Source organism: Phlebotomus papatasi, chromosome 1 (genome assembly GCF_024763615.1).
Source record: "Phlebotomus papatasi isolate M1 chromosome 1, Ppap_2.1, whole genome shotgun sequence".
NCBI lineage: Eukaryota > Metazoa > Arthropoda > Insecta > Diptera > Psychodidae > Phlebotomus > Phlebotomus papatasi.
Window position 1 is genome coordinate 53,877,537 of NC_077222.1, and position 27,589 is coordinate 53,905,125.

Genomic DNA, 27,589 nt, shown 5'->3' on the forward strand with positions numbered 1-27,589 from the left:
TTCTCAGGTCTTTTACATAAATTTTACAGATAACCTGTATCAAAGGTAGAAAAGACGACCTCAAGACAAAACATCACCTTAATAAACATTTCTCGTATGTTTTCTGTATTTTCTTATTACGTGAATGCTAATATAGGTAACAAAGAGAACCGAGTACGAGTTATTTATAGTAAAATTTTTACCCTATGCCTTCTAGTAGGAAGAAGTGGGGCACATTTTAACGGGGGTTCTTTTAAAATTGGACTTTTTTCTTCTAATTAGGGTAAGTGTGCCAAATTTCGGCATAGTTGCGTGTAAGCGCCAAAGTCTCAAGTTTGAAATGTAATATTTTTAATACAAATTGATTCTTTTTATTCTTTCTTTTTAAGGAGTGTTGCTTGGGACTTTATACGCAGTTTATCATCTTCATTTTCACTCAAATCATTCTTATTCCATTTTAAAATAAAATAAAAATGTAGACACAGCTTTGGTGGCCTATTTCGGCCACCTTCATTCTTAAAATTTCTTGCCTTCCCAGAATTTTTTCAGTGTCTTTTTCACATTATCTCGTGTGTCGAAACGACATTTTTGTTATGTTTTGCATTGTATGATCTCTGGTGTACGCAAAAACGAAAATTCATCGAAATTCGAGGAACAAAAGAGTAGCCGAAATTGCAAACCGGCCGAAATTTGGCACACTTACCCTAAATGGAACTGGACCAGACCATAATATAATTCAGTTCCACAAACGAATTGGGAAATTAGGTACGTTATGATAATAATTATTTCCATTTAAAAATAAAAGAAAAAATCCTATTTTAAAAGTGTCTCAATTCAAAGCTATCCCTTTTCCCCCTACTTGTTATTCCAAAATAATTACTATAGAGATGAGTCTGTGAAAAAAAAACCTAAAACGAACAATGGATTCGTGTTCAGCGGACATAAATTATTCCGAAGACATTCAATAAGTTTGTCAAAAATAAAGCTCCTGTAAGGAAAATGTTCTAAAAAAAAGCGCTCAACATTTTTATTAACTTGAAATTTTGAAATCCTTTATCTTGAGACATATCGAATTTAAAAATTACTTTTTTTTAAATATTTACTGACTAAATTAAATAAAATAAAATGTTGATAAAAGTATTGTATATTGTAGCTTTCAAGAACTTTAGAAAACGATTTGTGAATCTATGATAAAAACAGTTAGAAAAAATGTGAATTTTATACGATATCAATCATTAAGCCCCAAAAAACCGTAAAGAATGCAATGGAATATCAAATTATGGGGGGGGGGGGGTCATCGATAAGCAAAAGTCTATATCTCATACCGTTCGACCTCTATTCCTATATCATCATTATCATTAATCGTAAAAACGAACAGACATATCATTTCTTTTCCTTGCAACTTCAAAATCCCAAAACTTTGCAAAAATCTCTTGAAAAATCGATAAATTATGTTTATTGCCTATATTACTTTTTCTTAAAGTTTGACCTAAAAAAATTCCCAATGAAAAATTTATAAGATTGCTTTTTAGTTTTTCACGAAAAAAATACTTTTCACATAAGAAAACTTCATAAAAAAATAAGTTATGGAGATAAGTTCAAAAGTAGAACGTCCGGAATTAATTTAGTTATCAAATAAATTTAATTAAAAATTATTATAGTTAACATACCTTGTGCATGTGGAAGGACTTGTTCAAGCTGTCGTCGTAGTGCATCAAAAGTCACATCGAGATTCCTCTCATTCTCCTCGTCGTCGTCGTCTTCATCTCCCGCGGCAACCTCAAATGTCTCATCTCCGGTGGTTTTCTTGAATGTTTCATCACCCTTTGGGGCATTTTCTTCTTCAGCATCATCCTTCTGTGGGTGCAAAAACCAACCCGAATGACCTGCTTTCGACGTCGATGGCTGTGGATACCAACTATCCACGGTATATGCTGAATTAATTTCAATGGGCGTATTGACTGGTGTTATAGTTGTAAGGTCCACTGATATCACTTCATCCTTTTCCTTTTCAATCACAATTGTAGGTCCATCACCTTCACGTTCACACACAAATGTCCCATCTGTTGGCTTGACAAAGGTAGCCCCTGCCTCAGGATTGATTTCAATGTTGGAATTGTCATCATCAAAGAGAACACGTTGAATAACATCTGTATCAATATGAGTCACTTTGTTAGTGACACTTGGAGTACTTTGGAGAAGTTTATTGCTCTGCATGGTTGTAAAAAATGTCTCCTCAAGGGAATCCACTGATTTTTCCAGCAATTCCGTTGTATCTGGCACCTTATGGCTATCCTCCTTTAAGTTACCAATAATTTTTTCACTCTCAAATAGCACAGAATCAACGAGTTTTATCGCTACTGCCTCAATCTCATCAATATCACCACGATATTTGCATTCATCTCCACATTCACCATTTCTCTCAACATTATCCACCATCAAATTCTTCAGTACATCTTCGTACGTGGCCTCTGTATCATCGTCATCATTTAAATCGCAGGTATCTTCATCTGCAATGGCATCCTGCAGTGCCATAAGAGCTTCCTCAATTTCACTATTTCCCGATCCCTCCTCACTAATAGACCCACTATCTATGGACTTTGTATCGCAATCCTTGCCATCGTCCTTGGAAACATTCTCTACCTGACTAAATTCACATCTCAGATTGAGATTCTCCAAAAATGATTGACTCTTTGTACTTATAACTGGCAACATTGAATCACTATCGAACTGTGTATTTGGCACACCAGACACCTCTTCAATATCAAGAACAACACACGATTCATGTACTATGGCATCTTCATGGGATGGGGCTACAAAGTAAATAAATCAATTAAAATATCCTTCTCTTAATTACAGAGGCATCACCATCAAAATGCCGTAATTTTTTTTCATATAAATTAAATATCTCGCACAGATTTGGTATTTTTTACATTATATTTAAGCTCCACCCTAAAAGAATATAAGACCACGCCTACTTCAGAATTTGTTGCTAAATTTAAAGTAGGAATTTATATTTTTCAATGATACGTAAGGAAATGCAAGGTTACTCGGGTAAATTACTCTAAATATTTGAATAAAATATACACGACTATAAATTGTCATTGAAAAATAGACCACACCCCTAATAAAATCCGAACCAATAACAAAAACATTATAGCATTCAATTGAAGTTCAGAAAAAAAATTAGCGTTTTCCAGAACTTCCTATAATCAAAACAGCAGAGAAATTGGAGATTTTCTCTGGATACAAATATAAAAAGTGGGCGTGGTTAAAAAGAGGCGTGGTAGCATAAAACGAAAGGTCTTACGAAGAATGTGGCGTCTTCTTTAAGAAACAAAATCCTCTTAGATTCTTCTGAATTTCAATGAGTTCATAAAAGTGCCTTGACTCTACCTGGAGTACTGTATCATTCGTAAGCTTTTCTTTAATTCTAATGTTTAAGAACGGTTCTCACCGAACAGACACGGTGGATCAGATCGGTAAAGACCATCCTTAAGTTCTAGAAGTAAAGTAAATCTCACGAACAGGAGGGCCTCAAAGTCACTCGCACTTAAGGTACCAATAAGAAAAATTGATCAGATAAAATTAAATTAAGTATACTAATGGCTTCGGCACACCTTTTAGATTAGGAAAATTTCATGAAGTCGAAATTCGCAACCCTTTCTTTCTCACATGTTTTGCATATGACTATCTCATTCTTTCTTGTGACAAATTCTTCTTCTTCTTCTTCTATTTTATGTAAGGCTGTCGGACTCACTCGGGTCCATATATAGCCACTTTTGTTCACTTAGTTCAAATTTAAACTTTCCGTTATTCCATGTACTTCACTCGATTTCACTATTTTATTTTATATTATATTTTAAATTTATTTATCACTTACTTATTATCACTCTTTTTTATATCACTTTTTTTATATAACTTATTATTTTTATACGATCACAGTTTTTGAATTATTATATGCTCACTTTTATTTCTTTGACATATTTGTAGATCTCTTTATATGTTTTTTCGTTTGCTATTTTAAGAATATTTTTTATGCTCACTTTTTCATTATTAATGCACTTATACATTCTCTTATCGCATTAAATTTTCTGCATTGGATCACTATGTGATTTATATCTTCCACGGTTTCGCACTTATCGTATAATTCTGTGTCCTCTTTTTTATTAGTTTTAGAAACTTCTTGTCACAGCAATGTCCACTTCTAAACCTTTGGATTATTTTTATTTGATCACTTCTTAAGTTTATATTTTTAAACCACAGTTTTTTTCTAATATTCCCTGTCTTTCATGGTTGAATTTTCCTTTAGTTTCACTATTTTTTCCACAAATTTGTTCATTTTTTCCACATGAATTCTTTTCTTATTCTGTCCACCTCTTTTCTATTTAAGCTACATTAGATATATATCCCATCCTTCATTGCTTCCTTAGCTGCTTTGTCAGCTCTCTCATTTCCTTTAATATTTATATGCCCAGGGATCCATTGTATGGTAACTTTTATATTTTTATTTGCGCTCACTAATGACAAATTCTATTGAGCTAAATTGAATTTGGAATGATGTTTAAGAGAAGAAGAAGAGTGCGAGAGAATGAGATAGACACATTCAAAACAAGTGAGAAAGAAAGGAATGCGAATTTCGACTTCATGACATTATCCTGATCTAAAAGGTGTGCCGGAGCCATAAATTTAGATTTTGAAAAACAATAAAATTTTCATGCAAATTTTGCGAAAGCATATAAAAAAAGGTTTTCATTTTACATGTAACCATTTTAGGGACAAATGGCTCAAGCACAACTTTTGGATCAGTAAATTCTTATGAAATCAGAATTTACATCTCTTTCTTTCTCAAATATTTTAGCAGATATCTATTCCACTCTTTCACTCTTCTTCTTCTTTTTTTGAACATCAAATTAGATTGATCTTTTAAGCATTATAGCGCTGACACACCTTTTAGATCAAGAAGATTTCATGAAATCAAAATTCACATTCTTCTCCTATCACACATTTTGCGTATGTCTGTCTCATTTTTTCGTACTCCAAATTCGATTGAACTAAATTTATTTTGGTGTGATGTTCAAAATAAGAAGAGTGTGTAAGAATGAGATAGACATATTTAAAGTGTGTAAGAAAGGGATTAGAATTTCGACTGCATGAAATTTTCCCGATCTAAAAAGTGTGCTGGAGCCATCAATATTCAATTTAGGTCAATCGAATTTTGAGCACAAGAGTGGGACATGCTTGATCTCAAAGACCTTGCTTACCCGAGGCATAACTGACAAAATTTACTTTTTTTTATATTTTCTGCACATTTTTTGGATCAGGAGAATTCCATTAAGTCAAAATTCATATCCCTGACTTTCTCGAACGTTTTACATGTGCCTATATCATTTTATTGCACCCAAATTGAATTCAACTCAATTGAAGATTTTGTGACATTCAAAAGAACAAGAAGGAAAGTGTGAAAGAATAAGATGGAGATATGCAAATCTCTTTGCGGTGAATTTTGTTTTCATGAGATCTTTCCGATATAAAAGGCGTACCAAAATCATTACTAACTGAATTAAATCTATTTCTTTTTTAGTTTTTTTTTGTATTCCATTGTTAAAAAGAAAAACTATTTTTGAAGTCATAAATCCTGAATGGGACGTGACCTAAAATAACATTTGGGCAGAATTTACTCAGAAAAAAAAAACGGATACTAGGGGAAATTTTTCAGGCTTCGCATAGGAAAAATATGAAGCATTCAAATACTTCATATTTTTTCCATATTCCTCTAATGAATCGGTCCTAATTTTTTCAGGCATTGTGTGATTTTAAACTAGTTATTAAAATAAGTTGCCACTAGGTCAGATTCATTAACAAAAATATCGAAAAATATGAAATGTTTGTGTTCAAAGTATGTACGAAGCCTGAAATGTTTCCCCTATTTATATGAAAAATATAGGATTAAAAAACATATTTACGGCACTTTAAAGGTTACACCGGTTTCCTTTTCTATCAATTTACCTGAATTAACAATATTCCTATTAATGGCATTTATAGATGGCTCAACGACAACACCAATTTCATTTCGATTGGCTATATAATCACCAGCATTGTTATTCTCAATATTCTCCATGTCGGATGGCGATATAGGGCCATTGTTGTTGTCAAAGTCATGATTAATTGGTGCTGAATAAATATGATTTGTCTGCACTTCATTCACATTCACGATCAATGGTGGTGAATGAGATCCATTGGTTGTGCAAATGTTTGCCGCTTGAACAGCACCAACATGATTTGATGGTCTTGTTTCTTCTAAATCACCACCAACGTGGTTAGAGAGTGCACCAAAGATTGGATATTCTGTGCGGGGAACTTCAATATTTCCTGGTGTTTCATTCTTGAACTCCTATACAAATTGCATACAAAAAAAAAGATATATGACATATTATATATGAGTTTTTTGCACCACTGTTAGAGGTCAATTGAATTCAATTAATCATGACTCCTTGCGTGTGTCATGTGGTGAAAAATTGGCTATTTGATCTTTTCTACGAGGAAGCAACTCTATTACCACTCATACTACCATTAGATTATTACCTACAGAACATACCATTCCCAAAGGTGCAATTTATAGCAAGGTATATCAATTTTCCAATAAAAGTGCTATTCTGGATATTAATAGAAGGCTTGAAAGCTATACATTTAGTTTTATGCATAATACATTTATTAAAAAAAAATGAAAAAGAATATTAAATCTTTGCCTAAAACTTAAAAATATCTTTGAAGGTTGGTCAATGCTTATAACAGAAAATTGTGCGTGATTTTAAAACCAATCATCCTAATTAAAATCAAGTAATAAGTTGTATGCACTTGAAAGCATACTTTTTTCTGAACATTCATCAAAATTCAAACATTTCTTCAATGTTATTGAGAACAAGCTTGAAAAAAGTAAAATTCAACGATATTGCTTAAAAACAAGAAATGTTTTGTGTGGGAGAACCTTAATTTTTGTCAGCCCTCATAAAATAATTCAAAAAACACTGCGTTAGAATGTTTCCGGAAGTTCTTTAACGTCGATAATTGTAGCATTTAATTGAAGAAATTACGCTTCAGTGACTCTAAGTAGTTTCATTAAACGCATAGTACATACTTATATTTTTTAATGTTTTGAGAAATGTTTCACAAACTATTGAACCAAATTAATTGGTTTGACGGCGTAAAAACATTTTCCCATCAACTAATTCAAAGCAATTTTTGTCCACAAAAAAAAAGACAATAAAATAAAAGTTAATCGAAGAGTTATATTTCACATCAGAAAGGTAGTCATTTGAGAGAGAGAAAAACACTCCAAGGTGAACAATTTAACTCATAAGCTAAAAATCACTTTTTTTTTTGCTCTTGTGAACTCCCGCGAGTACTTTCAAAGACAAGCCATTTCAGTGAGTGGCAGGAAGAATCTCTTTAATTCAGTTATCTAAAGCCAACGTCAAATATTACCATGCTTGACTTGAAAATCAGAAATATACCCCAAAATTTGAACAGAGTTGTGCGTATCATGAAAGAAAAAAGAAATGTAGGGTATATTTCATTTAAAATGATAATTTTAAATAAGACATTACTAGTACAAGTTATACTTGTTTCCCTTGTGTTATCAAAAAGTAAATTTATTTACAATTTACAATAACAGCTGATAAAAGACTGTGTATTTTCTAAAATATTACAAAATTTCAATATGAATTTGTTTAGTGCAAAACCAAATAATTTTAATTTTCGCAATAATATTTAATAATTACTCAACCATAATATTGTATATTTGTCATTAAAAATCATTATGTGATGTCTAAAAGGCTTTGCGAAGTTATCCAACCCCTGTAAGTTTAAAAAGTAACTAGGGGAAGTGTGCCAAATTTCGGCCAGCTTCTAATTTCGGCCACTTTGAGTGTAATTTCGGCCATGCAAATAAATTAATTAAAATTATGTATGCTATCTTCGAATAGTCAATGAATTCATTTTGCTTTTATATATTTATTCATTTATGGATGTATTAACACAAAGACCCTTAAATTTTATGTATAATTTGAATTTAAATTGCGTTGTAAAAACTCAGTGTGGAAAGAGTCTTACAAAAAATATAACAGATCGATTGTGTTTCTAGCAGTATTGTGATTTGTGGTGAAGTGAAGGTTTTCCTTCGGTATCTTTCATGAAAATTGATTAGTTTTCATTAAATATTGTTTCTGTTTATGTTAATAGTGAATCAATCTTTAAATTTCGGGTAAAATTTCTCAGCTGGATCCTGTATTTCGCGTAAAAAAGTATATACTTTGTGAGCGTCTCTCCGGTGAGGTAGTGTTGCCTATTCCGGCAACATCTTTTGCTTTCCTAAATTTCTTATTCATTTTATGTTTGTTTTTTTCAATTTCTGAGTTCTATAATCTCCAGAGAAAAAAAACCATCGATTCTATGAAAAAGATGATGTGGAAAAGGTATTGGAAGAGTTCAGGAAGGGCAAATTGATACGGCAATCTGCGCGTAAATTGGAGATGCTGCTCTTCAGATCTTCAGGACAAATTACACGGAAGATCTCAAGGCTTGTGGGTCATATAAACGTATCAAAGTAAATATTAAACTCTTTTCGATTGACGTTTTGAAATTTTCTATCCGTTGCGTCACAAAAGTGTCAGAAAAAAAGGTTGCCGGTATTTCACTCAAAGTGGCCGGAATACTACCCAAAGCAATGTTCATATTATTGTTTATTTTTCAATATTTTAGGAATTGATTTAAAGAAAACAAAGATAATAAACTAGTATTCAAGGTTCCACACAACCCTCCCGAAAAGGACGTACCAAAAAATATCAATATGAATTAAAGATATTGCATTTCAAACTTAGGACTTCGGTACTTATATGCAACTATGCCGAAATTTGGCATACATACCCTAATTGTATACAAAATTGATAAGATTTTATATATTTGGTTACAAAAAAATCAAATAGATTCAAATAGATTTTCGAATTTTTCAAGATCTACTTCTGTACGGAAAGACTGTCTATTTGATCTCTATTCACTGCTTCTATTGATCAATTATAATCTCTAGAGAATTTATAAGTATTCTAAACTAGAAATAAATTTCAAATTAATTTGATTTTTGCAAAATGTGTTTTTATTTAGTGATTTTCTATTTCATAATAAATGAGTCTGTCAAGTTCAGGTGTCCTGGAAAATTTACAAATTGAATTTGGAAAACCCATACCAAATTCCGAAGATGATTTTATTTTCAATTTTGAAATGCATTTTAAGCAATAAAAAATCTAATTAATTAAACTCTAATTATTCTGCTTCAATGCTCTTGGATATTTACTAATCAAACATTAATTTACTTTTATGTCCCTTTGACCTTCATAATGGTAATATTAATGAAAAAATAAAGTATATATAAAGAATGATTGCAAATCAGCATTTGCAAATCTATTTGAAGTCAAATGAAGTGGTTACTGATAGTGAATTTTGTGTTGTTACTTTTGTTGTTTGCTGGTAAAGTTATTTTTGAGCACTAAGTTTTCATATTTTTGTATTTTTTTTTTCATTTCACTTTTTAGAGGGAAGTCCGCGCCCGGACCCGCATCCAGATCCCATGATGGCTGGTCAGTAAAATGTTTCATTTCAATATTATAAAATTATTACATTCTCAGAAAGCTTATAAAAATAAGACACTTATGATAATTGTTTTGTGAGTTATTGAGGAAATAATCTTATATTGATTGGTTGCTTATGTTATAACTTCTCGTAAATGCCCCCCCCCCCCCCCGGATCTTACTGATAACGTCATGACGGTATAAAAAAAAGAAAAAAGACCATCTATCCAAAAACTTAAGAAAATCCTTGTAACAAAGTAGTAAAAACCCTTTTCTTTTAAAGTTGTTTAATAGCTTGTATTTTATTTAAGTCTGACAGAAATAATTCTTTTAGTTTATTGAAATTTAAAATTTAGATGCAACATAATCGGTTTTCATTCAGATCCATGGCAAAGAAAGTATAATTATTTTAAAATTCAAGAATTAAGTAGTTTGCAAAACATAATGTTCGTAATTAGACACTTGTGAGAAACTTCTCCATTATGTTGTATGATTCTAGTTTAAAGGACATGAAATCTCGAATTATTATTTCGGATGAAATTATAATAAGAGTCGACTAATGCCGTATGTTCCTTTTTAACAGAATATCCTCCTGTTAATCCTCCACCCTTCTACACTTCTTATGGTTACTAACAATGGCCAGGGCTTTCGATCATATTGGACAACAAAGAATACGGTATGTAAAACTAAATTATCGAGTTATTTGCTACATAAATACCGACCGCGCATAGTATCCGATGTATTCGACATTATATTGAAATACAAAATCGAGAAAATGTAGTTGAACCCTTGTAATTTCCGAAGAAAAAAAATGGAAGTAGAAAAACTGACCAGATTGCAGCAGACGACCGATCAGAAGTGATCAGAATTGGTTGACGGGAAGAGTGTTGTGTTCCAACAAGACAACGTTGTACACATCTCTATCAACGTTCGACTTGTGATAATGCGCTAGTCAAGTTTTTTTTTACCAGTAGGGACGAGAACTTCCTCTATCGTGGAATTATGAAATTGCTTTCAAAATGGGGAAAAGTTATCAAACAAAACGGCACATATTAGATCTAAATCGGTTTAACCCTAACTATGTTTATTATCTTCTTCAAAATATAACGTGTGGTCGGGACACTTTTTAACACTTTCAAATTTCAAACATGTTCAAATATGTTCCTTATTCTATCCAGAATAAGATTCTTACCAAAAAATGCATAATTTTTTATTCAAAATAGCAAAAAATGTAAAGATGTAAGAATGGTGTATTTCGGGACAAATGGGTATTTCGGGACAGACAAAAATCGCTATTAAGCAAATAAATTTCACGGAGCCTTACTATTTACCTTTAAGTAGAAGGTCTAAATTTCACTCTTTCATAAAAATTTTGTTTAAATTTCACTTGTAAAGTGGTTTAAATCGAAAATAACTCAGCACTGTTTGTGTTGACATCTGCAAAATTGACCACACTGAAGTTTTTGTAAAAAGTGGAATGTGATACTCACAATTCACGCGTATTTCACACTTTAAATTAAATAAAATTTCAGAAGTTTTATGTTTATCTGATACGTAAAGAGCTTAAAATTTCATATAAAACTTAAAAATAATAAAAAAAAAAAATATTTAGAGGATTTTTGATGTGTCCAGAAATACCCAATATGTCCCGAAAAGCACCTTGTCCAGAAATACACCACGTTAACCTAAAGCTTAAAAGAGCTCAAGACTTTTCTTTTAATTTTTTTTAAAAATTATTTTACAAAAATCTAAATATAATTGCATCTATTTTTTTTAGGTTGAGATTCTCCTGTTTATTGTCCCGACTTCATCCCCTGTTGCTCACCAACATTAAGAATTCATTGCTGATATTCAACACAGTTATCGAGGGTCTTTCTCGTCTACAAACAATAGCCTAAACTTCTTCCAATAGCTACCAGTCAACTTTATAGATTCTTCAGCTTATTTTATATAATTTTCTATTTGAGAATGATATAATGGATTCTTTTAATAAAAATAAAATTGGTTTTGTATTGGCAAGCATTATGAAATAAAAGTAGAAGAATAAAAGAACTTTAGACAAAAAAGACAAAAGATTATTTTGATTTTAATAAATAGTTAGTTGAGATTCTTTACAATCTCAGCTTTTGTGGTCCTAGGTGAAATTCAACATCGTCAGACCGGGCGCAAATTTTATATGCGCTAAAAATCGATTTTCGTGGACAGACGTCCCGTCTGGAGTACAACCGCTTCTGGAGAGAGAACGGAAAGAAATATGGACAAGCGGTTTTCAATTTCAACACAGTATAAACGTCGATAGGTGGCTGTCAGAGCAATGTCAGATCATGATGTCAGATCATGATGTCAGATCATGATGTCAGATCATGATGTCAGATCATGATGTCAGATCATGATGTCAGATCAACCCCTCCTCCTGTCATTTTGGAACACCCCCAAATTTTGTTTTTATCAATAATTCAGTCCCTATGGCATCAATCGGTCTCAAATTAGTGTTATAGCCGGGCCTAAGAGTTCTCGATTAAAAAAATTTTAAACCCCCCATACCCCCTGACTCGAGCTATAAAAGGTCAAAAACTGAATTTTCAAATGGTCATATCTCCGGTTCTAATTGTCAGAATTTGAAAAATTTCTGGAGTAATACAACTATTTTGACATCCTAATTTCATAAAGTTTAATCGAAGATCCGATTAATCGAAAAATCGATTTGCGATAATTCGGTCTCGAGTATTTTGAAAACTAATACGATGCTTTTTCTCTAAATTTAAGTATTGTTGTATTTAAGTATTTACAAAGGTGGGACGCACTCCTCCCTCGATCAAAGAACATAAAACTTTGTTAGGATGTGAATTTTATAAGCAAAAAGAGTTTCAAAAATTTTTATATTTTCACACCTAGCGCCTAAACAAAAAGAGATAATGAAGAATGGATGTTTTTTTTTCGACTTTATTGGATCATAATCATCCTAGAAAACATTGTTTTAGAATTTTTTCGCATATTAAAAAAACACTGTTAGAGGGTCAATTTCGTTAATTTTGATCGTTAATTTCCAATTCAAAACGTCCGATTGCCGTTATTGTGACAAAATATAACCCCCTTAAAGGTGGAAGTCGAATGTTTATAAGTATCGCAAAACTAAGGGATTATTAAATAACGTACATGGTTTTCTTAATTGTTTAAGCAATAAAAAAAAAACAATGAGTAATTCTGCTTCAACACACTTGAATACCAGTCAATTAAACATTAATTTATTTTCATGTCCCTTTAACCAACATAAAGGTAATCATAATGAAAATTTGTAGTATATAAAGATCGTTTGAAGACCATCATTTGCAAATTAATTTGATGTCAAATATGAAGTGGTTACTGATAGTGAATTTTGTGTTGTTACTCTTGTTATTAGCTGGTAAAGTTATAACTGAAGTAGCTAGGTTTTTTTTTTTGTATTTTTATTTTTTCTTTTACTTTTTTAGAAGGGAGTCCACTCCCGCTCCCACATGCACTACCCATGATGGCTCGTAAGTAAAATATTCCATTTTAATACTATAAAGTGATAATATTATCAAAAAGCTTAAAAAATGAAACTTTCGTGATATGCACAATGCAAAAATGGTTTTCAATTTGTAGACCATTTTCATGCTTGTAGATAATTTCGGAAATGATTTTATAGAACCACGTTTGACTGTCAAAATACAAAGTGAAAACATACATTCGCTTATGAATTGTCAATGCCATAGTTCATTTTATCTTAATTTTTGTTATTGAGAGATTTGTAATTTAATCTGGATTTATCTTTTTATTTGATGTTTTCCCTTATTTGCAAATGAAAACGATTTTTTTAGATATTATTTTTTCTCAAAATTTATCCTTTTAAATTGAAGTAAGAGAACGATATGTAATTTTTTTCACTCAAATTTGATACATCTTGCAATTTTTAAAGGCATTGAATAAACGAGCAGTAAAAAGTTAAAATTGATCAGTAACAAAAAAAATTGAAACAGTGATATTATCGTCCAAATTTTGACAAAGGGAAAATAAAGGGCTTTTCACTCTATATGGAACAATTTTAAATGTTAAATATGTAAATTAGGCCCATTTTTGTAAAGATTTAAGTTTTTTACTGACCATAATTGGACATTTTACTGCTCTTTTTTTAATTTTTTACTGCCCATTTAGAATTTTTTACTGATCGTTTGTTTTTTGCCATTTTTAAATAGTTATATTTTATTAAGTTCTGGATAGACAGTTGTGAGAAACTTTGGCATATGTTATTCAATTCTGGTTTAATGGACCTGAAATTTCGAGACGATCACGTTAGGTGAAATTATAATAAAGGTCGGCTAATGCTGTATATTCCTTTTCAATAGCATCACCTCCTGTCGATCCTCCACCCTTCTACGGATGATAAATAATATATAGTGGACAACAAAGGACATGGTACGTTAAGCCAAATTGTTGCGTTATTTACTACATACATACACGAGTTTTTAAAGTGCTAATATGTGTTATTATTATTACTATTACTATTATTGAAATTAAAATAATATAAACTTTTCAGCCTCGCCTTTCAAACCATCATGAAGTCTATCACATTTAATTAATATAAAATATAAATTATTTTAAAAACCGTAAATACAATGTATCTACACTGAGGGAAATCCGAAAAAGTTAAAATAACATTCCGGAAATGTTAATTTTACCCTGCATTATTGATCCTAAATCGGTGTAAACATTACCCTTTTTAGGTGTAATAGGGGTTAAATTAACCCTTCTTCATGTTAATTTTACCCTTAGAAATGTGTAAAATTAACATTAAAAAAATTGTTGATATATTTTTACACCTAAAAAGTGCTAAAGTTACGAGGAAAAAAAGTTAATTGCACCCTCTTTTTTTTCTGTGTAATCTTTGGTTCTAGGTCCTCTTGTTCACTGGCCAGACTCCAGCCACTTCAAGTCACCAACATGAAAAATGCTTTGCTGAATTTCAACTAAGTTACCGAGGGTCATTCTCGTTTATAAACCACAAGCCAAATTTCTTCTAATTTATACCAGTTCCACATATACTTTTCTATTTGAGAATGATAAGCTACTTAGATTCTTTAAATAATAATAAAATTAGTGTATTGTATTGACGAAGATTTTTATAGAACAAAAGTAGAATAAATGAATTTTCGACAAGCAAGACGTCAGATTGTTTTTTATCTTAAATTTTAGAAAATATTTTTAAAATAAAGAGGACAAAAAATGCGATTTACTTTGAACGTAAAAAAGAGATGCTGTATTTGTTTGATTTCTAGTAGAATTTACTGTTCCTATCGTTTCTATTGATTAAGGGGTTAAGTGGGTCGCGCAAACTAAAAATAATAGCATATTTTCTTTACGTCTTTTTTCAACATAATAAAAAACTATTTAATTCGACCTCTTAATCATAAGTATTTGTAGTAGAAAGTAATAAAAAGTACCAGAAAAGTAGAAGGGATATGATGATTATGAAAGTGAAATAAATGATCCTAAAGTCTAAATATAAAATCGTTTGAATGCAAAGTGTCTATCTCTTATATTTTCACCTCCAGATTGCATAACGGATGAGTAATGTGCAGAAGAGATAGATTTGTCTGATTGGATTGTCGAATAATCCATCACAAACGATTATCAAGGAAGTTTATAAAAATAATGCAGTCTTACAGTTGTTTAACCAATAAATATTTTAATGAAATGAACTCTAATTATTCTGCTCCATTGCCTGGGATACTAACCAATTAAGCATATAATTTATTTTCAACTCCTTTTGACTTTGATAAAAGTAATCATAATAAAAAATTAAAGTATATAAAGATCGGTAGAAAACCATAATTCGCAAGTTAATTTGAAGTCAAATGAAGTGGTTACTGATAGTTAATTTTGTGTTGTTACTCTTGTTCTTAGTTGGTAAGATTGTTGCTGAAGATTAGGTTTTTCATATTTCTTATTATTGTTCCTTCATCTTTTTAGAAGGGACTTCGGTTCGTCGTAGACAACGTAGGATGGTTCGTAAGTAGAATTTTCCATTTCAATAATATAAAGAAATCACATCATTAAGAAACTTATAAAATAAAATTATGGGAAATTTTCTGTGCTTTGAGAAGTTGTCAGTAGCACCTGTTGGAGCAAAAGGAAATTTTATGTACTTTGAGAAGTTACCAGTACCGCATGTTCAATTTTTGTACAAAATGTATAAAAGACGAAATGTAAAATACGAAATGGTACGAAATATCTTAGAATACGAAGTTTCCACAATACGAAATGTGCAATATGAACATGTAAAATAGGAAATGTAAAATACGAGGTTTCCAAATCCTGGTAAAGTTAAGTACGTAGATTGGATAGACGAGATTTTTAAGAGTCTACCTAATATGACTGCCTCTCCTTAGAATAGAAAACTTTTATTTATTTTCTTCTGATCTAAGCCTAATTAAATGTTAGAATAAGAATAATACTATAAAAATGAAAACATCATATATTCCTTTAGGTGGTCCATTCTATGGATATAGGGACGTCGAATGGCCTGCATATCCCAGACGTCGTGGTTACCGACGCTATTATGGGAGAAGTTTCCGTATGTATTTTTAAATTAGTAATAAGTAAAATATATTCCTCTTCTAAGTGGAAAGATCCTATTCTATGTACATCATTTAGGTGGTCCACCCCACCATGGACATGGGACCGTCGAATGGCCTGCATTTCCCAGATATAATCCTTTATACCGATACGGATACGGTATGTCTTTTTATATTAGTATTAAATGTGATATATCCCCATTCTAAACGTTAAGCGCAATACTCTGGGTACGTAAATGCCTTAGGGTAGAGTCATCACTTATGCACGTTATACACTTATGGACAGCGTGCAAAAATCTGAAGTTCTTACCTAAAACAGTTTTCGAAAAATCATAAAATTACCGGTTTATGATGTGATTAATATTTTTATAATTTTTCGAAATCTGTTTTAGGTAGAACTTAAGAATTTTGCAGGATATCCATAAGTGTACAATGTCTCTACCCTACTCCTTTAAAGTTAATAAATAAAATTACTGTAGACGAAATGCATGAATAATGAATTTTCGAACTGGAATTTAATGACTGCAATTGCAATCAATTTTGTAGGAAAAAATTAAATTAAGTTTACGAATTAGACTAATGCACAACTACGAGTGTTGATTTTTTGAAATATAATATATTGTTGTATACTGTTATATTTACACATTACTAAAAAATTTTATGTAAAAATTCAGAATTACATTCGATTAACTACCGATTCACTTATAATTTGCTTTAAAGACCTAAATTTTCACCAATATTTTTCACAAACAAGTAACAACCTTTTTCTTTTAAATTAGTTAAATAAACTGGATTGTGTAATGTCCTAGACGCAATTACGACTTAAGCCGAGATGAGGCTTAACGTAATTATAATCAAAATAATGATCAGATTACATTTCCATTAGTTTCTGACTAATCCGTCTCTTGGCTTAAACCGAGCAATGGCTTAGTTAGTGGGAAACTAATCGGAATCTAGGCAAATCATTATTTTGATTATAATTACGTTAAATCGTCTCTCGGCTAAGTCGCAAGTTTGTCTAGGATATAAGTCTCACAGGCATAAAACGTTGTTTATTGATATATAAATAAATAAGTGTGGAGAGGCTATAAGTAATGCCACAACCCTAATATTTTTGTTTTAAAACTGAAATTCAAAGAATGAATAGTTTTGCAAACTATGATGATCGCAATTAAGTAATGCGTGATAATCTTTGGCATAAATATATAGTTTGATTCTTGTATAAGGACATGAAATTTCAAGACGATTCCAATAGATGAAATTGTAATAAAAATCCACTAATGTCGTATATTCCTTTTCAACAGGATCTCCTCCTGTCGATCCTCCGCCTTTCTACCAAAATTATGGTTAATGCCTTTAGCCTGATCTCCTATCATATAGGTATAGGACACAAAATAAAGGACATGATGGTAAGTAAAGTAATTTATTACGACACTGAGAAAAAAAAGAGGGTGCGATTAACTTTTTCCCTTATAACTTTAACACTTTTTAGGTGTAAAAATATATTAACATTTTTTTATGTTAATTTTACACCTTTTTAAGGGTAAAATTAACATGGAAGAAGGGTAACTTTAACCCCCAATACACCTAAAAAGGGTAATATTTACACCGATTTAGGATCAATACTACAGGGTAAAATAGACATTTCCGGAATGTTATTTTAACTTTTTCGGATTTCTCTCAGTGGACATTTATTATATCTTCTTTAGTATCGAAACATCGTATCTTCCTGATATGGCATAATACGATATATATATCGTATTAATCTAAATTCGTATTTACTTGATTGATTTGATTAAAAAATTACGTGAATAATACGGGATATCATGAATATGAATAAAAATTAAAAATTAAAAATTTCTTTAAAAAATGCCTTTTTAAAGAAAATTTCCCCTATCCTTGTAGGCCTAGTCCCCGGCGAGTGGCCTTCAAAGTTGAAGCCAATTTCTTGCTTTCACATACAAATGCGTATGGGAATTTTTCTGCACTCGTGATAGTTATGCTGAATATTTAAAAAGTGAAGTTTTTCCGTATTATAAGATACCTTTCCGTATGGAGGGATAAATATACTAAATTTTTGTTTAAATAAATTTTTCCTTGGAGCACTGTGAGCTGAGTTCGAGATCAATTTAGGAATTGGCTTCAAATAGCTCCATATAAAAAGGCCAACTTGTCAGGCGCTTGTTGTAGGCAGAAACGTCAGATTTAAAAAAAAAAGGCAAATTTTGACGAAAATTGCTTCTAGTGTGTAGACACTATTAGAATCACGAAACATTTAGAATTCCATCTATTTATTAATCTAATAGTTAGTCTTGTCCCGCAAAAATTGGTCTAAATTGACCTAAAGCATTAATAATATGTTTCACATTAATTTTTCGCATTAATGCTATAAATAAATTTAAACAATTTTTTGTGAACCAAATCTACCTTTTGCTTAATAAATACAACAAATATTAAATAATTAGAAATTTAAAGACACAAATCACACATTTGGACGCTCATCAGCGGCAATTAATGTGAATCACATTAAAATTTTATCGTACAAATGTGATAACACCGTATAGTTTATAATAAAAATCTAATAAAATTAAATGAGACAGGTTTAGGTAATATTATTATTTCATGGTCTAATTTCCAATGCATTTGCTTTAAAAAAATATATATTTCTATATCTTTTTAGGTCGATGACACCTCAACTATGTTCCTTCAAATCACATATCAAATTGGTCTAGCCATCCTCCAGATTCAATATGATAAGATAATAATAAAATGAAAATCTAACGTCAAAATTTCTTTTTTTTTAATCTTTAAGTTTGCAAGATATACTTGTCTTGATGAGAAAACACTTAGAATTCCAATGTTTAAATCTCTTTTTACTAGCTTATCCTAAAATGTTTGACATGATAATCCATTTTAATTCCAAGGTTCCTAAATGACCATTTTTACTTAAATTGCTGTATTATTGCTTTTTCTGTCTGCCTCTTCTTCTATATTAGTGTATACGGTCAATAAAGCACAAATATTTCTTGTGAGTGAGTCAGTCAAATTTTACTTTCATGTTAATTAGCATAATGTGAATATTTTCAGACGACTGTTTTTCATTCTGCACTATAAAAATGAATACGACGTGCTCACGAAAGGATTTTTGCGTCACAATTTCCTGTTGCTTCATTTCTTTTACTATCTTGTTCTCTTCCTTCCCCTTTTTTATTATTTGTTCTAAGCACTTTGAAAATTGATAAACCTCCTTCTATTGCCTAATCTACAATGTCAATCAGAATGAATAACAAAAAAAAAAAGAAATGCTACGAAATGCTAATTTTGTTATTCCAACACACATGCGAAAAAAAATTGTAGGCGATATGATATAATAAAAAATTTACACAACTATCCAGTTGAGGAAAACCTATCGTATATGTGGCATTTTATTCCTACATTCAATTCAATTAGTAAATACAAAATATATGTGATAATATTTTTTTCCTCTTTATATTTTATATATAACTATATAAAGATCTTGCAAAAGCTTCAATGTCTCTTTTTATTCCACCACACATTTTTTTTGTGGATAGTAGAACAGATAAAACTCCGTTTAGTTCTGTATTTGATGGAAAATATGCTACAATTCTAGACTATTGTGTTATCGATTTTTTTCCGCCAACATTCTATCTCAACACACAGTTTAGCATTATTCTTTCTCGGCTATTCGCACAAGTAGCGCGTTGAACTGAATGATGACTAATACGACAGAAGAGACACAAAGTAACAAAAAAAAAAGATATATATAAATGACGATGTGCGGTTATTTACACAACAATAAAAACATGCAAATTGTTAGAAAACAGCATAATCTTGCAAATTGTGTGATAAATGATAAGAATGGTGAAGCAAATAAGTACCTTATGATTATTTTCCTTTACATGGTCAAGCTGTTAGATTTTTTTTTTAAATTGGAGAAGAAGGGGGGAGAGAAAAATGATTAAATAATGATGTTATGCACCAAAGTAAATTACTTTAGAGGACAGAAAGATAAAAGAGAAAATGACAGATAATATATATATAGATAGGACAATAAAGGATAGTTAAAGCAAGCATACTGAAGGGACAATATTATCATCAGGATGTTACAAAATGTAGTGTTGTTTAAAAATATGATTTGTAACAAAAGAATCATTATGGCAGGACAATGAAATAAAGGGTGTAACATGTGCGAATACCTCAAAGCCACGCTTTCTGCGGCGACAACACAAACAGGCGCCAAGAAGGGTTCCAATTCCCATAAAACTCAGCACAGCAAAAAGCACTGTTGTTCCTGCACTCCAATTGCCTAAAACAAATCATAATCACTATTTTTTATCATAATCTGCCACTCTCAATACCCAAAGTCACTTTAAATTTTGCAAAATCAATGTTCCTCTCTTTAAAATTAATTTAAAAAAGAAAAAAAACAACAAGTCACACACATTGATCAATTTGTCCTTCAATATGTTGCATGATTTTTAAGCTTGAAAAATAGTTTTTGCATTCCAAAAAAAAACATGTTTCTGCTTCTGTGGGATTCTTTCACAAGTCCAAACCACATGTAATCATGTGAAATAAACTCATATAAAATATTTTAAACAATCCCTCTAAAAAAATACTTGAACCACGTCACAAGGAATTTATTGAAGTCACAAAACTTTGTAATTGGGGTTGTTAACACGAAACAATTAACACTTCAAAAGTCGAGTTAATATAGATTCGAAAGGGAAAATCTTATTTTAGAATTGCATGACAGGAACTAAAAAAACTTCTAATATTGTATAAATAAAAGTTTAAAGGAACTAATGTGTATAATTATTTGGTTTATAAATTTGGTTTATGTCTATAAATATCAAAGAGTAAATTATTTATTTTCTCATACATCAACTTTTGAGAATTACCATTAAAGCAATGTACTGTAAGACGAAGATTAACAGACAATTTTCACTGGATGATATATTCTCTCTCTATGGTGGTAGCTTCAATAAGCACTATTTAAGCTTGAATAATTTTCATATAGGATGTTCAATAGCTAAATAATGCAAGTTGCAAAAAAATATTATGCACACTAGTTGCTAAACAAAATTTTTAACCCTTAAAGGACGGCATATTGATAAAATTGATATACTACGAATAATGTGGTAGAGCCTTCACTATATGATACAATTATATTCAGAATTCGAATCCCATGTAGATCGTCAGATTTTTTTTCTTAAATTAAATGTGGTTCAATCGCAGAGAGAAACTTTATTGCAATTAACCCGAATGGTTTTAGAATTTACAACCCATACCACTAAATTACACTTTAATACTACACTTTGATCATAGATATTAGGCCGAGAAGCGATTGCCACTAAATTAAAAAGAATTAATTCATAATGCATCTAGTACAACTTTAGATTGGTAAAAATTTATGAAATCAAAATTCGCATCCCTTTCTTTTCTCAAAAGATTTGTATAAACTTCTCCTCATTTTTCGAATTCAAAGTTGGACTGAACTAAATTGAAATTGGTGTTAGACCGTCTTCAGACTAGAGGTTTAGCCCAGTTCCCGAGGGTCTCAAAACCTTAAACAGCAATCGATTTTATTGATTTTTTAAAATGTAATAGGTCATTTGCCCTTAATAATCCAATCCTAAGTCAAAATTTTCCAAAAAATCTTGACTTATAAGATATTAGAGAAGTTAAGCCGTATGGCTAAGCCTTAGGTCTGAAGCCCGTATTACGTCCAAAACAAGAAGAAGAGTGAAAGAATGGGATAAGCGTCCCGCTCGTAACTTAGATGTTATACCGTAAGCATACTTATTTGTTTTAATTATTATTATTAATCGTATTGAGATATTTATTACAAGGTAATCAATTTTACAATGTCATATCCCGTGTTGGAAGAATCTGCTAAGTCCATTGTAGACCGCCCAGAAGCGCCTTCCCGTAGTGTGGTGAATGTTTCTTCCATGCTCCCGCAGTTGTTGGGCGAGGCGGTGCATTATTATATATGTACATGTGAAAATTGTCTAATTCAGACATTCAGATCGATCCGCCCAATAGCCAACGGTCTTGCCTATTGCGCCACTGATTCCCCATTTCTTTTAATGAATTTATTACTCATGAATAATTATTACTCAAAATAGTTTAAGAATAACAGAATTGATTTTCGGACGAAAATAGTTTTAAAAGTAATAGATTGGATTTTTGGATAAAACTTATTAATCGGTTCATAACCGGTTCATTGACAATTCATATCCAATTGAAACTGGTTCAGAATTCTTAGAAATTCCAAGACCTTTCTAACAAGCCCGCTTATGACCCCATTCGGTTGAGATATACGTTCTCTAGAGCCATTTGAACCTTTGACCTTGGAAAACCGTTATTAGGATATTTAAAGAGATTTATCGTATAAGGACGAAAAATCTGCCTCTAAAACATATCCAAAAATAATTTTTAAAAAAACCCGCTATGCTTTTTCGAGCAATCTCAAAAACACATGGTTTTGGAGAGGAAAAAATGGAAAACAAATGGGGGGCGTGTTAATGGTCCTAGAGTTAACTTATGGGGGGTTCCCCGAAGTTCCCAAGTCTCTATTTATAATAATTTCACCTGTAAGCGTGGTAACGGTCGGACGGATGGACTGACTAACAAACCAGTATGACGTAAAAAAACTCGAAACTTCAGATTTCCAAAATTCTACCAAAATACGACCCGTTATGGGAAGTAAAAAATCGATGCTCTTTCTATGGAGTTCAAACAGTAAAATACATTTTAAACATTTTCCAAAGAAAATATCATGTACTTATGCTACTCATGGGTCATAAATGGTTAAATCGTCCTCAAAAGGTTAATAATAGTAAATTTAACCGAACTCTTTTCAAATTAAGATCATAAATTGAAAATTTTCCACTTGAAAACATTTTAAGAAAAGGAAAATAATTTAATATTTATCGTCCATAAACAGTCCTGATGTCTCTGGCAAAATATTCAGAATCTATTTCTTTGTGGAACTCGATGAAAAACCAATTTTGAAAGAATGCCAAAGATATTATCTTCAATGTTGGCAATAAAACGTAGTGATTGGCAAAAGAAGAGAATTGTTCTCTATCTCTGACAGGTAAATTTTTTTCTTGCCAATAGTAAAAAGATATTATTTCAAACTTTATTAATTAAGAGTGAAAGTGCTGTACATAAATCTCACTAAGTATTTACTCATCTGGAAAAAGTCTAATAAAACATACTATTATATTATTATGTTTTTGTGATAATTCGATTTTATTGAGATTACCGTAAATATTTTGAGTTAAAAATTCATTGACTTTAAATAATTATATTTTACGCTGCTTTAAGAGACTTTTTACTTTTGAGATTACTTAGGCATTAAGCGGGGAAGGGGAAAGAATAAATTAACCCTTTAAGAACGAGAGGCTCAAAAATTAGGGACCTGAAAAATTAATTTTTCTGACTTCTTATTGGAGCAAAATATAACCAGGAAAATATTTTTATGGAGCACCGGTGTTCCTATCGTCCTTAAAATGTTAATGGACAAGACAAAAAATAGCTTCATTGAGATATTTAGTAAGAAAAATATCTTAATGAAACAAAATATATTCTGTAGTGGCCATATTATCTTCAATGTTTGCCTCTAAAAATATTTAGTTCGTAGTTAATTGAAGTTTTGTTCCTTTTTAGATTTTCAAGCAATTTAAACATTTCTAAAGAGTTAAGAATTCATAAATCAACCTTAAAGCCCTTTTCAAACTGTAAGTTTAGCCCAGTTAAGTTCCCAAATATCTTACTTATTGTTGAGAAGTTACAGTTAAGTTATGATTGAAACACGTGTAAGGCGGTCATCAGACTGAAAGTTCAACCTCGTCCCAAGATATTTTTAATTTCTCAATAATAAATACGAGAGAACTGAATTTTAACATAACCACTAAGCCAGAATTTTTGCATAAAAATCGTCTATTTTAATGAAACTTAAACCCTGCAACTATACTGCAAGTTCTAAAGCCCAATTGATTATTAGAAAAATCTACCTGATCAGCGCAACTTCGCTTATTCAGTAATCTATTGCATTTTTTTTTTATTTAAAACAGTGTTGGACAATAACATTGCTTGTTGAAGATTTTGTTAAATGAAAAAATAATTTAAATTCCTGAATTAAATCTACTGAAATGTTATTAAACTACTGCTACTGTATAGAGGACCTGAGGCAAAATTTGAAAAGATGAAAATTTTAAAATACCAATCTAAAATAAACGTCTAGGATTAAAGACACTGAGGCTTCGAATTCCTTTACATAAGATAGCTCTTCCAAGTCTCTCTGAACTGTTAAGGAATTTAGGGACCGCAGTGACCGCAGTATATGCTATAAGCCAATTTTACGGTTTTTTGAACAAAAATATCTGAGTTTAGGTATTAATCGATCTCCTACAAAAAGTATCCTAGATTTGAGCATCCTTATAATTTATAATTATCCAAAAAAAAAACGGATTTTTATAGATTCTAAATAGTCTAACAAATTGTTTTACATAGGATATCCATATTTTTCTTTGGGTGCTTAGTTTAGAGTATTAGAAGAAACGAAAGAGTTAAGGAAACTGTACCAAATTTTGACCAGTTTGCAATTTCGGCCACTTCTTTTGTTCTCTCCATGAAATTTTAATTTTTATACTTCTGAAATTATACAATGTAAAAAAAAACAAAAATGTCGCTTCGACGAACGAAATGATGTGAAAATGACTTTGGAAGAATTCAGGAAAGGCAAGGAACTCTGATAATCAAGATCATCAAAAAATTACCTAAAGCTATGTCTATATTTTTATTAATTTTTAAAAGTAATAAAAATAATTTTCAAGAAATAAGGTTCCAAAGAAGGCCCCTTAAAAAAGTAACAAATAATACTAAATTTAAATCTTAAAACTTTAGCGCTTACATGCCAAAATTTGGTACACTTAACCTAACCAATTTCTGTTCCAAAATGTATTCTTTAGGAGTAAAAAGTGACAAAAAAAAACATAAAGTTTAATGTAATCGGCCCAATTGTTTAATTTGCCTTATTTGCCTTTTCTAAATGTTACAGCAGATTGATCAGTAAATTGTTTAAAATGGTCTGCTGGATAAATAAATTTTCAAACACTTAATAATGCATTTTCAGTGCATGGAGTGCATGTAAATAGTCACATACTTTTCGAAAAGGCAAAATAGAAATTTTAAACAATCTTGACATCTTAGATATGACTTAGCTTAAAATTATTTTTGATCAATTTTACATATTTTACTGACCAAAATTTTACTGATCACACATATTTTCGCCCCCTTTTAAACCAGAGAAGAGATACTTTTTGTCTAAAGCGGTTTTTATGAAATTACTTATAAATAGCATTTTCTCTCAAAGATTGAAGAAAAAAAAAGAAATAAATCTTTTTTTCTCATTTTTACTGCTCGAACTCAAAGAGAGAGCAATTACATAATCGTCTTTTTTTTTAACTTTGTCACCGTTCTGGAGCTTAAACGGTAAGAAATATCGACATCCAGTCTTCGATGACTCCCAATAAAAAAAAAACAATATCTCTAGACGTTTTTCCCCTCCCCCTTCTATCCCCTCCAAAACCGTATTTTTTCGGTTTTTCTCATAATTGTCCTAAGCTTTTTCAATGATTTTTAGATCTGTTTTAGAGGTCGTCAAGGCGAACATTTCGTCCAAACATACCTATGACCGAAAAATTCGCCACTTAGAATTATTGAAGGTCAAAGTCAACCACTGTGGAAGGAACATTTTTTCAACCGATGTGATTAAATTTGGATTTTTTTGGAAAGGTATTGAAATTTCGAACCCCTCTGTATCGGTAATGAATCGGCTAAGTACCGATTCATCATAAGATCTATAGTAGACCAGTAAGCAGCAAAAGGTCATGCGAAAAACCAATTCACGGTGAGCTCTACCTCTTGAGTTCGAGCATTCCGCAAAGCTGGAATGCTTTGCCATCTCTTTTTGTTGTGTTACTTCTATTTTTTTATTTACGAAAAGTCGTAATGAAGTGAATCAAAATTATCCCTATCCCCCTTATTATTTGAGAATTTCATTTAAATTTAACTCCTAAGAAGTGTGTTAAAAATATATTTTCCCACGAGATAGAGGAAATTACCTTTAGCAAAGTTGTAGAGTAGAAAATTTTTCTTAACAATGTGCTTATTAGAAATTTACCAGAACTTTTGGGAGTTCGTAAAAAAAATAAAACATCTGTCTTATCAAACTTTGCCTCGAGTTATCCTTTTAAATTTCATTTTATAATAAATCAATATTTAAATTGATTGTGAACGTGTCTGATTTTTAGTTACTAATACCCTTGTTATCCCTTTGTTTCTCTTTCGGAGAATCAATTTAGCATGGTTAACGTTCAATAATTTGATAAGAGGCGAAATTTTTAAGGATGTTATACGAGTTTCAGACCTAAGGGCCCCAATAGACTAAGGCTGATCCTCGACAATATTTATCCTGTAAAATTTAATACTAAAGATTTATTCAAAAGTGTCACACACTGAGGGCTTAGGATTATCGATTACAGAGGTCCTTTGTATAAGTTTCCTTTATCCAATCTTTTAGTGCCAAATTTTACGGGCTAAATATTCTCGAGGATCAGCCTGGGTCTATTTGAGCCTTAAGGCTTAGCCATATGACCTAACTTTTCTAATTTCTTATCAGTCAAGATTCCTTGAAAAAAATTTACTTAAGATTGAATTATTAAGGGCAAATGTTCTATTAGATTCCAAAAAACCAATAAAATTGGTTGGTATAGGGTAATTGTGCCAAATTTCGACATAGTTGCATGCAAGCGCCAAGGTTTCAAGTTTTAAATACTATATTATTAATACAAATTGAATATTCACTGAGAAAAAAAATAGGGTGCGATTAACTTTTTTTCCTCGTAACTTTAACACTTTTTAGGTGTAAAAATATATCAACATTTTTTAATGTTAATTTTACACCTTTTTAAGGGTAAAATTAACATGAAAAAGGGTAACTTTAACCCCCAATACACCTAAAAAGGGTAATATTTACACCGATTTTGGATCAATACTGCAGGGTAAAATTAACATTTCCGGAATGTTATTTTAACTTTTTCGGATTTCTCTCAGTAGTGTTTTAATTACTTCTTCTTAAGGACTGCTGCTTGGAACCTTGTAGACAGTTTATCGTCTTTATTTACTCTAAAATCATTCTTAATATATTTTAAAATAAATAAAAATGTTGACATAGCTTTGGTGCCTTATTTCGGCCACCCTCATTTTCATAGTTCCTTGCCCTTCAGGAATTCTTCCAATGTCTTTTTCACGTAATCTTGTTTGTCGAAGCTACATTTTTTGTTATTCTTTTGCATT

At 31.0% G+C, this 27,589-nt stretch overlaps 1 protein-coding gene and 1 long non-coding RNA gene across 5 annotated transcripts in view; one reads left to right on the plus strand and one right to left on the minus strand.

Moving 5' to 3' along the window:
• Positions 1-27,589, minus strand: part of LOC129806610 (uncharacterized) — a 46,870-nt gene that overhangs the window by 17,639 nt on the left and 1,642 nt on the right. For 2 of the 4 annotated variants that reach the window (XM_055855322.1, XM_055855333.1), the window contains exons 2-5: positions 20,413-20,522; positions 20,095-20,124; positions 5,989-6,373; positions 1,650-2,792 (exon numbers count right to left, since the gene is read on the minus strand). In XM_055855322.1, the coding sequence (XP_055711297.1) occupies positions 1,650-2,792; positions 5,989-6,373; positions 20,095-20,124; positions 20,413-20,522 (1,668 nt within the window). The remainder of the gene's footprint in view (positions 1-1,649; positions 2,793-5,988; positions 6,374-20,094; positions 20,125-20,412; positions 20,523-27,589) is intronic. The other 2 variants (XM_055855348.1, XM_055855342.1) reach the window with 1 other exon arrangement.
• Positions 9,429-11,675, plus strand: LOC129806638 (uncharacterized). The gene is made up of 4 exons (XR_008752188.1): positions 9,429-9,501; positions 9,567-9,611; positions 10,186-10,278; positions 11,380-11,675. It is a non-coding gene; the product is annotated as an uncharacterized LOC129806638 (long non-coding RNA).